Source organism: Ostrinia nubilalis, chromosome 23 (assembly GCF_963855985.1).
Source record: "Ostrinia nubilalis chromosome 23, ilOstNubi1.1, whole genome shotgun sequence".
Taxonomy (NCBI): domain Eukaryota; kingdom Metazoa; phylum Arthropoda; class Insecta; order Lepidoptera; family Crambidae; genus Ostrinia; species Ostrinia nubilalis.
In genome coordinates, this window is record NC_087110.1 from 8,655,244 (window position 1) to 8,668,653 (window position 13,410).

General features: G+C 43.5%; 1 protein-coding gene across 2 annotated transcripts; it reads left to right on the forward strand.

Moving 5' to 3' along the window:
- The first annotated feature begins 167 nt into the window (after positions 1 to 167).
- Positions 168 to 9,218, forward strand: LOC135083519 (NSFL1 cofactor p47). 2 transcript variants are annotated; one of them, XM_063978287.1, is made up of 9 exons: positions 168 to 389; positions 625 to 841; positions 1,842 to 1,947; positions 2,900 to 3,000; positions 3,380 to 3,441; positions 3,779 to 3,897; positions 5,672 to 5,803; positions 7,317 to 7,443; positions 8,982 to 9,218. In XM_063978287.1, the coding sequence occupies exons 1-9, from the start codon at positions 285 to 287 to the stop codon at positions 9,195 to 9,197; spliced, it is 1,185 nt and encodes a 394-aa protein (XP_063834357.1). In that variant the 5' UTR covers positions 168 to 284; the 3' UTR covers positions 9,198 to 9,218. The 2 variants fall into 2 exon arrangements, with proteins under 2 accessions (XP_063834357.1, XP_063834358.1); XM_063978288.1 differs by having other exon boundaries at positions 2,903 to 3,000.
- Positions 9,219 to 13,410: the final 4,192 nt, after the last annotated feature.

Sequence of the window (13,410 nt, forward strand, 5' to 3'; positions counted from 1 at the left end):
TTTTTCATTGTATTTTTTTAAAATGTTTACGGCCTTGGGCTCGAGGCAAATGATGCCAGCAAATTCGATTAAGTAGTGTCTGAATCTACCTTTACATTTGATTTGTAAACATCGGCAATCACTAGTGCAGTAATAACTCTTTTATGCTCTTTGGTAATACCAACGTAGTAAAAACAAAACTAAAAGCAAGTCATCGCAAAAGTCATCGGCATTTTCAAGAGAAAGATTTTATTTTGTAAATTAGTCAAAAGGGAATTAGCTGCGGTGTTTATTACCTAGTTAATATGTCAGCAAATAAAGATGAAACATTGCGGCAGTTTTGTGATGTGACTGGCGCCGATGAAACTCGAAGTAGATTCTTTTTAGAGTCGTCGAATTGGCAACTGGAAGTAAGTAATTGAAGTTCATGTGTTTTTTACTTTTCTGATAAATCTTTTGTTCTAAAATCCCATTTATACTTCGCAATACGTGTTTAGAATTAAAATAATGTCTTGCTTAGGTCTGTAAACCGTAATTCTTTTGTCAACTTAAAAGATAAAACGTACCACCTTCATTTATCAAAAATGAATAATTTCCTTTTAAAATTCCGCTAATTACCATTTGAAACCATATTTTGTCTTCCAGATAGCATTATCAAGCTTCTATGAGCATGGTGGTAATGTAGACGAAGTTCCTACAAATCCTGTAGCCAGGGCTTCGCCCCCGTCGCTCTCCGACAGTGATATGGAGTCTCCGCCGGAGTCGCCGGCGCGCCCTCAGAAGAAAGACAAAAAGAAGCCTAGCTCTAAATTTGCTACGTTAGATTCAATACAACAGGATAGTTCAAGCCAGGATGATGAGGGTAAGTTATTTAATATTTCTCATTTAATAATTATTGATATGCGTTTAAAACATAATTAACTGTAACTCACTTGAAATTATATTGAAGAGACCTACCACAGAATGTGATTAAAGTCTGGTCGCTGAGCACATAGAATTTTGTCCAATGACCCCAAGCTACCCATCCTTATCGCTCGCGCGCAATTATATTGCTGTCGCGCTCGCACACTTACTGCTACTGTCTATTGCACAGTCGCGACAGCAATATAATTACGCGTGAGTGATAAGGATAGGTAGCTTGGGGTCATTGGACAAAATTCTACGTCCTCAGCGACCAGACTATAGAATAATTATTTTTTGAACGTTACAAACTTCTGTAGCTGATAAACATGATAGTCATCTAAAAACCGTAACTATAGTACAATATTATTTCTACCTATCAGTGCCCAATCACAATCCTAATAAGAACCAAACGGAATTTATTGTCCAAGAGTTCTTTTGCCACCAAGCATCATGTTCCAAAAAACTAAAAAATACACCTTCAGAAATTAGTAAAGAAAAAAATGAAAATACTGACAATGATGATGAAATCAATAGTTTGAAACAAGAAATTGAAAGATTAAAACGAGAAAATAGCGATTTGAGACATGAAATAGCAAGATTAAAAGGCAATGATCAGTCAGGTCGGTCTATAATTTTCCCAAAATGTTGATCCTAGTATAAGTTTAGAAAATCAGCATTATTGTTCAATTTTATTTATTTTATTTTTTATTTTTATTTATTCAGAAAACAAACAGCTTACAAATATATAAATTGCATAGATACAGTGTAGTTGGTCAAAGCCTATAGTTTTCACCTCTATATAACCAAGGGGTATAAAATTTAACAAATTTTAATTATACGTAGAAGCAAAGAGAAAAAAAAAATTACATTGCCCTTTTTAAAAACAATGAGAAGTATTGGCAAATTCCTTATTAGAATTAAGTTTAAATTATATGAGGAATTATTTTGATTTATTTCAGGACAAGCCTTCTACGCTGGTGGTTCGGAGAGATCAGGGCAGCAAATACTGGGACCAGGAAAGGGCAGAAAAGATTTTGTCACTGAAATGTTCAAAAGTGTGAGAGAGTAAGTTATCCCTTTTCAACCGACTTCAAAAAAGGAGGAGGTTCTCAATTCGACCCGTATGTTTTTTTTTTTTTTTTTCTATGTTTGTTACGCGATAACTCCGCCAATTATGAACCGATTTGAACAAATCTTTTTTCGGCGTATAGGTAATACCTCAAGGGTGGTCCCATTTAAATTTAATAATAGAAAAAACAACACCCAAGGGTGGAAAATTGGGGATGAACTTTTTTATACGCAATATCTCCGCCGATTATAAATCAATTTGAACGATTATTTTTTTGTTGAATAGGTATTATCAAAAGGGTGGTTTCATGCGAATTTGAAGAAAATATTTCACCCCCAAGGGTGGAAAATTGGGGATGAACTTTTTTATACGCAATATTTTTAATTTTTAGTTTTTTTTTGTGTTCACGCATTTGAAGTCGGTTTTATTTTTTTTAAAAGTTATCAGTTATATTTGTCACATTCATCATCATTATAATATTATTATAAGATTTATAAGTATCAAATACACTAACCTTTTTATGCAACTTTATCTGTGGCCCCAGTAATGTTACATGGTAGTTAGATAAGTCATGCTGATTCAGATATTCTTGGGAAAATCTCCAGTGAATGATATTTTCGTTTATAAAGGGAAGGTATGTTATGTATTAAAACCAAGGGTACAAGAAAGATTAATTTTATAAACAACTATGTAGGTAGTTTGGTATTTCTATTAATAAATTAGTTTTGCTTCAAACCTCAATGTGGTTGTTTACTTTAGTTATCATGGATATCAGGCTCTAACCTGGAAAGCTGTTCAAAAATGGTAGTTGATCAATCCATCATGCTTATCAAAACTTGTTTACTATCTTAAAACACCTGGAAATAAAGAAATTTGGATACCTGCGTAGTTGTTGAATCAAAAGTTGAACTCTATTGACCAAGCGACTACAACGTGTACTGTTTTCAGAAGAGGTGCGGTCGCGTTCGAGGACGAGGCATCGCCGTCTGCCAGCCGCGGCCGCGGCGGCGGCGGCGGCGGAGCTTTCTCCGGCGTGGGGTACCGGCTTGGTATGGGACTTATTTATACTACGGGACTATTCCCACCTCTCGTTCCCACCGCTGCAACTCCTGTGTAGCAAGGATCTACAGCTTGCCCGCCAATAATAACCCAACCAGTGAAGGTCAAGTTTGTTCCGGTGGAAAGTTACTGTCATTGGACTCCCAACGTAATTAACTGCGAACTAGTTAAGGTTTAACTTCCCTCCAGTGTATGACTGGTGTGTTCGTAAATAAGTAACTAACTATGTTGTAACTTAGTTAGAAAATATACTTTCTTTATGAATAAATTCTGATTTCTAGAATGTAACTTGAGAATACAGGAATGATGGACACTCAGATATTGTCATTAATATAGAACATCACTGATAGAATATTTATTTTCTTACAGGTCAGACAGCAGATGACCACGAACAAGTTTTATCGTCAAACATCCCCGGGACTATGGGACAGGTATTTATTATTTTAATTTTACAGCACCATAATCATGTAAAGTTTTCTCTTCTGTTAATAATGTTAATGAAAATAAAATAATTGCTGATTGTGTACGTAATTTCGATCCAGTTTTATAATGTTTCAAGCTGTTAATAGTTACAATGAGTACAATTTCTTACCAAAAAAAGCCAAATGTTTCTAAAGTTCAATCTATCTCGATACCAAATCATTCATTGAGGTATTTGTGGTGTAGTGAGAAGGTAACCGAGTTACTTTGATAAATATAATATTATTTAGTTAAGTTCATAAACCAAGAAATAATTTGTTGAGTTATGAATATATTGTACGTTTTCAGGAGCAAGTGCGATCGGTGCGCCTTCGGCTGTACCGCGAGGGTTTCACAGTGGACAACGGCCCGCTGCGTCACTATACCGACCCTGAGAATGCGGAGTTCCTAAACTGCATTAGAAGAGGGTGAGTATTGGCTTCAATAAGGGCTTTCGCGTATGAAAAATCCGCCAGATGGCAATACGTAGACGCGAGGTCCAAAATGCTGCATGATTGGTTATTTTTGACATGACATTGACAGATATGTCGAAATCCACCAATCACGCAGCTGTCAGACCCCACATCCATGTCCCGCCATCTAGCGGATCTTTCATACGCGAAAACATATATTTAATAATCTGCAATGTTTTGGAAATTGTTGTGTATACCTATAATTGGCAAACATATTTAAACTAAAACCCCAATATGTGTTGTATACTGTGAATGTCTTAAATGTGTATTGCTGTTGGTGTACCTTTATCAATAAATAAATAAATAAATAAAACCCTCATTGTAATAACTGTCTAAATTATGACTTATAAGAACTGCATTGTTGACTGGTAAAAAACTTTTGCAGACTTCCAGTTTTTATTTTGTCTTGAAGGCTTATGTTTATTCAGTAAAGGAGGGTTCAGCGACTGTAAAAATGTACCCGAGTGCGCCAGAAGGAGGGTTATGTTTTTTTCGACTAGTCTTTTGAGCCCCATAATCTATTTAAGATTCGTTGACCCATATGTAGTTTATTATTCACGCAATTTTTAACCTATCTCCACGTTGCCATTGAAGCCTAAAATGGTCCTTCGAGCCGGATAACCAATCAAGACTCGATCATTTATCAAGACTGAGCCGGATAATCTATTTAAAGTTTTGATCCGTTGATCTAAGTGTTGTCGACTATTCACGCTATTTTTAAACATCTCTCTAGTTCTCTACGTCTTATGGTGTGTCCACACATGCCGCCAGCTAAATTTGGCCGTGCCGCCCGGCATGTGTGGATACGCCATTAGAAGGCCTCAATAGCGATGTTGAGAAATGTTAATAAATGACTATTCTGGTCCTCCGAGCCGGATAACCAGTCACGACTTCTCAGCCGGATAACCATCATTTATCCTACCTGATGATGATGATCCATCCCACCGATTTCGGCCATGGCGACCACTCCGACTCCTAGTAGTCTTGGCGGTGCTGGTGTGCCCGAAGATGGCTTACGTAGTCTATTTTCGCGGCAAACCTCCTCGCACATTGAGGGCAACTGAGCACGCCGCCAACATAGTTATAGTGAATGGCGGCAGATGGACGGGCCTTCAAGTCATCGCGCTTCGCATCGAGTTCAGTCGTACGCTGCTCCTCGAACTCGTGGACCTGCCTTTTCACAATCATCCGCCATTCTGGACTGAGAGGGCTCAATGTTGCATCTTTTCTCTTGTAGATGTAGAATTGTAGAAGTATCCTACCTTGACTTACTTGACTTATATTCCTATGTCCCCTAGACGGGGCAGAGGGCGTCCACAACAGTCCTCCATCTCGTTCGGTCTTGAGCTTCTCGCTTGATCTCGCTCCAGGTCTTGCCGATCTTCTTCGCCTCGTCCGCTACAGTGCGCCGCCAAGTTTGCCTGGGTCGACCACGTTTGCGTTTTCCTTGGGGATTCCAATCCAGAGCCTGCTTGGGGATGTGATCGGGGTCCCTTCGGAGAGTGTGGCCAATCCAGTTCCACTTGCGGCGCTTGATCTGCTGGTCGATCGGAATTTAAAAACGTGGAAGGTCACCAATCTCGTTATCTCGCACCAGTTGCAGGTCTTCATCAACCGCTGCCTTCGCCGAATTCTCGGCATATACTGGCCCGAGAAAATCTCCAACGTCGAGCTATTGGAACGCTGCCATGTATCCTACCTACACTTACAATAATATATGATTCCCCAGCGAGATGCCGACGGAGCTGGCGGGCGAGGGCGGCGGCGTGCGCGTGAGCCTGGAGGACCGCTGGCACGAGGAGTATGCCAGGGCGCCGCCCAAGACGCGCGCCTTCGCTGGAAAGGGACAGATGCTGGGCAGGTGCGTACCATTTTTTTTTCAAAGACAATACAGGGTGTTGATTTCAATCCTCGCCATATTTAGGGAATATTGATTATGTAGCTTATTCTGATAACGAATCAGTAAAAAAATGACTTCCAAAAAAATTTAAAAAGAACTTTAACTTTAGGTAGTCAAAGAAAAATGATACTGAAGCCACGATAGCCGAACGGTGAAGGGGTCGGACTGGCCGACTCGTGATCCGGGGAACGCGGGTTCGGTCCCCGCCGCCGCTCGACTATTGTGGTGAGCTCACTCGTGACACAAGCATATTTAGCTTAGTACGAGGGGCTAACGGGAGTATTAGTAATTTGTGTAACAACAAATTACTAATAACCTTTAAAAAAAAAAAAAAAAAATAGGTACCTATTTACATTACCTACAGTACCTACTAACGTGGCTTCCTCATGCAAGCTACAGTACCGTTGATGTCGCACGGAAAATATTCGCAAGAGAATAAAAAAAAAAGTATTTTAAAAATATGTTAATATTTCTTAAGAGCTGATTTTTCAATCATCGAATAACTTTAAAATTGAAGAGTAAAATGCTTCTAAAACTGAAAAATAAAAGCCTATTGACAGTTTTCGTATGGAAGACATAATTATTTTTGACTTCTGTTAGGAGTGGCTTCACTACAATAGACCAGCCGATAGATCTGATACCGCCATACAATTTCCCTAGTTAATTTTCTAAATCCGTAGTTTGATCGAATTCAGATCGGGACGCAGTGCGAAACTGCTCTTAAGCTATTATCACAGAATAATAATAAGTACTACGTACAGAAGTTTTACTTCGCGAAGGTATTTAAAAAAATGTATGCTCAATGTCATTAACAATATGGTGTAATTTAGCCTGTCTCAAGAGTCAAGCACCATTTTGTTGACAAACGTCAGTGATCGGCACTTCGCCGAAGCTATAGGGCTGACTTCGGTAAAATGATGTGACGTGAGGTGCCAAACTGCGGATAATGGCGGAGGAAATACATGATTTAGCATGAATTGTCATGAATAATATTAACTACTTATTTACCTCTAAGTGTCTTGAGGCAACTTAAAAAAGTACATTCTGTGTTTTTATTATTATTTAGGCGGTTAAATACTGCACAGGATTTAGTACACCATTTTCTTTATTTTCTTCCATCATACACAAGAATACGCGTGCGTGAGTCAATGTTCGCTCGTATGTGAGGCCTTGTCGAATAGTATCCTGTAGGTGGGCCATCGTGCGTGTTTTGTTTTCGATGTAAACTCGCGGAGATGAACAGGCCTGCTATTATACTCAATCGTTTATTGCATAATCACATTAGCACAATCACATTAGGTCTTACAATTTAGGAAGTTATACAATTTAGACCCAGTTAGGGCACAGCAACTTTAGGAAGGAGACAGAACGACGATCTTAATACTTTCAAAAGAAATTAATGTACAAATTATCTCCCTACTCTGCCGCAACCTCCCACACGGTTCTTTCTCATGGTTTATGTATAACATTTCAGCCCTACTCCCACAACGGTAGGGGCGACAGCGCCGGTAGCCGCCGACCCCAATGACCGCGCCGCCAACCAGCGCGCCGCGCAGGAAGCCATCAACCTAGACGAGGCGCAGCCCACCACCACCATACAGGTGCGTTATGACATGGTTATGGTCATGATTATGGTCATGGTTATGGTCATGATTATGGTCATGGTTATGGTCATGGTCATGGTCATGGTTATGGTCATGGCCATGGTCATGGTTATGGTCATGGTTATGGTCATGGTTAAAAGGTGATGATAAAGTTAAGCCTCTGCTAGCGATAAAGTTTCTGCTGAAAATACAGTTACTTTGTCCTACTCTGTGTAAAGTACAGGCATTATTCAGTGACTGCACCGCCAACCAGCGCGCCGCGCAGGAAGCCATCAACCTAGACAAGGCGCAGCCCACCACCACCATACAGGTAGATATGACATACCTATAGGTCATGGTTATGGTCATGATTATGGTTATGGCCATGGTTATGGTTATGGCCATGGTCATGGTTATGGCCATACTTATAGTCATGGTTAAAGGTCCTGCTGGTGATAAATTTTCTGCTAATGATAAAGTTAAGTCCTTACTGGCAATAGAGGTTCTGCTGAAAATACAGGTCACGCTGATTCTGAAGGTGTTAGGCCGGCAATACACGGACCGCTGTTGGTTGGTTCATGTTTTCTAGGTTTTGTTAATTTTTATTTTGAAAGTAGTAGTTTAGTGTCTAACACCCGTATTCACATTCGATGCTTGCTTAAGTGAAGCAGCAAATCGAACGCACAGCGTTGAATAGAGCTTTATGATTTGTTCATGTGTCACCCTGTGCGTCCGCGCGCACTGTGAGACCTCATAGTAATGTTTGTGAATACGGGCGTAAAGTTTGCTGATAACTATTTGGAAGCTTGTTTACTCAACCTTTCACCAAACACATCTGCTCTAAACTGGAACTTAAATGTTTTAGGCCCAGAACAGACGGTGAAACGCAACTGCAACGAAACTGCAACTGCTAGTTACTTTTGAGCTGCATCTAATTTTCTGCCATAGCGTCCGTTGAGAGACCACACATGGCGCGACCAGTTTGACCAGTTACTCAAAAGTAACTAGCAGTTGCAGTTTCGTTGCAGTTGCGTTTCACCGTCTGTATTAAAACCCATTTTTTTTATTACAAGCTTTATATTGACTTCACTTGTTAGTATGTGTGGGACAAATCTTGCAACTGAATTTAAGACCAGTTCTCCTCAACCGATCGAGCTGAAATTTGGTATACTTATGTAAGTACGATGACAATGCAATATTATGGTACCATTGAGCTGGTCTGATGATGGAGTCGGGAGGTGGCCATAGGAACTCCTAAACAAAACGGCGGAAACTCATCGAGTTTGGGTTCGTTGGATTTGTCTTTTCGAGCACTTTAGTGTTAATGTCCAATGTCCTGAGATTAAGATATAACTAAAAAGTGTAAAATAAAATTATAATAAAAATAAACTTTTTAAAAACAAGCTTTTATTCTGAATTTCGAAAGCTTGTAGCGCAAACAGAGAAAAAGAGGTATAAATTCCATGCGCGATACAAACTTTCGAAATTCAGAATAAAAGCTTGTTTTTAAAAAGTTTATTTTTATTATAATTTTTTAACGTTACATTTCGTTGCAGTTCCGCCTAGCCGACGGCAGCCGTCTGACCGGTCGCTTCAACCACACGCACACCGTGTCCGACCTGGTAGGCTACGTGGCGCGCGCCGAGCCCGCCTACCAGCTGGCTCCCTTCGCGCTTCTCACCGCGTTCCCGTCGCGCGAGCTGGCCGAGCCTGCCGCCACGCTGGCCCAGGCCGGCCTGCTCAACTCCACGCTGCTGCAGCGGCTCAAGTAGACAATAAACGCGAGAGAGAAATATAGCGGTTTTATTTCAGTACACAAAACAAAAGACTGGACGCTAGGGCACTGAGACACGCCATGGGCACGCTGCACGGCTCAAGTAGGAGATAATAAACGCGAGAGACAAATGGATAGCGGTTTTATTTCAGTACACGAGCGAGACTGCGTCATGGGTCACTTCGTAACACGTTGGGTCACTTCGTGATACGTCATGGGTCGCTTCATGACACGTCATGGGTCACTTCATGACACGTCTAGGGTCACTTCAGGACACGTCATGGGTCATTTCGTGACACGTCATGGATCACTTCGTGACACGTCATGGGTCACTTCGTGTCACGTCATGGATCACTTCGTGACACGTCATGGATCACTTCGTGACACGTTGTCATGAGTCACTTCTTTACACGCCATGGGTCACTGCTCAACTCCACGCTGCTGCAGCGGCTCAAGTAGACAATAAACGCGAGAGAGAAATGGATAGCGGTTTTATTTGAGTACACGAGACTGGACGCTAGCCCCTTTATTACAAAAAGTTAGACTGGTTAGTCCCGGGTTTAACTTTTATGTACTAAGGCTCCCTTCTGGCTCTACCAGCTGGCTCCCTTCGCGCTGCTCACCGCGTTCCCGTCGCGCGAGCTGGCCGAGCCTGCCGCCACGCTGGCCCAGGCCGGCCTGCTCAACTCCACGCTGCTGCAGCGGCTCAAGTAGACAATAAACGCGAGAGAGAAATATAGCGGTTTTATTTGTACGTGGGTCCATAGGTCACTTTGTGACACGTCATGGGTCAATTCGTGATATGTCATGGGTCGCTTTATGACACGTCATGGGTCACTTCGTAACACGTCATGGGTCACTTCGTGACTTGCCATGAATCACTTCGTGACACGTTGTCATGAGTCACTTCTTTACACGCCATGGGTCACTGCTCAACTCCACGCTGCTGCAGCGGCTCAAGTAGACAATAAACGCGAGAGAGAAATATAGCCGTTTTATTTCTACGTGGGTCCATAGGTCACTTTGTGACACGTCATGGGTCATTTCGTGATACGTCATGGGTCGCTTCATGACACGTCATGGGTCACTTCATGGGTCAAAAGACTGGACGCTAGGGCACTGAGACACGGCATGGGCACGCTGCTGCAGCGGCTCAAGTAGTAGACAATAAACGCGAGAGAGACAAATGGATAGCGGTTTTATTTCAGTACACGAGCGAGACTGGGTCATGGGTTACTTCATGACACGTCATGAGTCACTTCGTGGCACGTCATGGGCCACTTCATGACACGTCTAGGGTCACTTCGTAACACGTCATGGGTCACTTTCGTGACTTGCCATGAATCACTTCGTGACACGTTGTCATGAGTCACTTCTTTACACGCCATGGGTCACTGCTCAACTCCACGCTGCTGCAGCGGCTCAAGTAGACAATAAATGCAAGAGAGAAATATAGCGGTTTTATTTCAGTACACAAAACAAAAGACTGGATGCTAGCCCCTTTATTACAAAAAGTTAGACTGGTTAGTCCCGGGTTTAACTTTTTTGTACTAAGGCTCCCTTCTGGCTCTACCAGCTGGCTCCCTTCGCGCTTCTCACCGCGTTCCCGTCGCGCGAGCTGGCCGAGCCTGCCGCCACGCTGGCCCAGGCCGGCCTGCTCAACTCCACGCTGCTGCAGCGGCTCAAGTAGACAATAAACGCGAGAGAGAAATATAGCGGTTTTATTTCAGTACACAAAACAAAAGACTGGACGCTAGGGCACTGAGACACGCCATGGGCACGCTGCACGGCTCAAGTAGACAATAAACGCGAGAGAGAAATATTGCCGTTTTATTTGTACGTGGGTCCATAGGTCACTTTGTGACACGTCATGGGTCATTTCGTGATATGTCATGGGTCGCTTTATGACACGTCATGGGTCACTTCGTAACACGTCATGGGTCACTTCGTGACTTGCCATGAATCACTTCGTGACACGTTGTCATGAGTCACTTCTTTACACGCCATGGGTCACTGCTCAACTCCACGCTGCTGCAGCGGCTCAAGTAGACAATAAACGCGAGAGACAAATCGATAGCGGTTTTATTTCAGTACACAAGACTGGACGCTAGCCCCTTTATTACAAAAAGTTAGACTGGTTAGTCCCGGGCTTAACTTTTTTGTACTAAGGCTCCCTTCTGGCTCTACCAGCTGGCTCCCTTCGCGCTTCTCACCGCGTTCCCGTCGCGCGAGCTGGCCGAGCCTGCCGCCACGCTGGCTCAGGCCGGCCTGCTCAACTCCACGCTGCTGCAGCGGCTCAAGTAGACAATAAACGCGAGAGACAAATATAGCGGTTTTATTTGTACGTGGGTCCATAAGTCACTTTGTGACACGTCATGGGTAATTGCGTGACTCGTCATGGGTCACTTCATGACACGTCATGGGTCAAAAGACTGGACGCTAGGGCACTGAGACACGCCATGGGCACGCTGCACGGCTCAAGTAGGAGATAATAAACGTGAGAGACAAATGGATAGCGGTTTTATTTCAGTACACAAGACTGGACGCTAGCCCCTTTATTACAAAAAGTTAGACTGGTTAGTCCCGGGTTTAACTTTTTTGTACTTAGGCTCCCTTCTGGCTCTACCAGCTGGCTCCCTTCGCGCTTCTCACCGCGTTCCCGTCGCGCGAGCTGGCCGAGCCTGCCGCCACGCTGGCCCAGGCCGGCCTGCTCAACTCCACGCTGCTGCAGCGGCTCAAGTAGACAATAAACGCGAGAGAGAAATATAGCGGTTTTATTTCAGTACACAAAACAAAAGACTGGACGCTAGGGCACTGAGACACGCCATGGGCACGCTGCACGGCTCAAGTAGGAGACAATAAACGCGAGAGACAAATCGATAGCGGTTTTATTTCAGTACACAAAACAAAAGACTGGACGCTAGGGCACTTTGAGATACGCCATTGGCACGCTGCTGCACGGCTCAAGTAGGAGATAATAAACGCGAGAGACAAATGGATAGCGGTTTTATTTGTACATGGGTCCATAGGTCACTTTGTGACACATCATGGGTAATTGCGTGACACGTCATGAGTCACTTCGTGTCACGTCATGGGTCACTTCGTGACACGTTATCATGAGCCACTTCGTGACACGTCATGGATCACTTCATGACACGTCATGGGTCACTTCATGACACGTCTAGGGTCACTTCGTGACACTTCATGGACCACTTCACGTCATGGGTCACTTCGTGACTTGTCATGAATCACTTCGTAACACGTCATGGGTCACTTCGTGACTTGCCATGAATCACTTCGTGACACGTTGTCATGAGTCACTTCTTCACACGCCATGGGTCACTGCTCAACTCCACGCTGCTGCAGCGGCTCAAGTAGACAATAAACGCGAGAGAGAAATGGATAGCGGTTTTATTTGAGTACACGAGACTGGACGCTAGCCCCTTTATTACAAAAAGTTAGACTGGTTAGTCCCGGGTTTAACTTTTTTGTACTAAGGCTCCCTTCTGGCTCTACCAGCTGGCTCCCTTCTGGCTCTACCAGCTGGCTCCCTTCTGGCTCTACCAGCTGGCTCCCTTCGCGCTTCTCACCGCGTTCCCGTCGCGCGAGCTGGCCGAGCCTGCAGCCACGCTGGCCCAGGCCGGCCTGCTCAACTCCACGCTGCTGCAGCGGCTCAAGTAGACAATAAACGTGGGAGACAAATGGATAGCGGTTTTATTTCAGTACACAAAACAAAAGACTGGACGCTAGGGCACTGAGACACGCCATGGGCACGCTGCAGATAGACAATAAACGTGGGAGACAAATGGATAGCGGTTTTATTTCAGTACACGAGCGAGACTGGGTCATGAGTCGCTTCGTGACACGTCATGACTCATGGATCACGTCATGGGTCACTTCATGACACGTCATGGGTCACTTCGTAACACGTCATGCATGGGTCCCTTCGTGACACGTCATGGATCACTTCGTGACACGTTATGGGTCACTTCGTGACATGTCATGGATCACTTCGTAACACGTCTAGGGTCACTTTATGACACGTCATGGGTCACTTCGTGACTTGCCATGAATCACTTCGTGACACGTTGTCATGAGTCACTTCTTTACACGCCATGGGTCACTGCTCAACTCCACGCTGCTGCAGCGGCTCAAGTAGACAATAAACGCGAGAGACAAACGGATAGCGGTTTTATTTCAGTACACAAAAC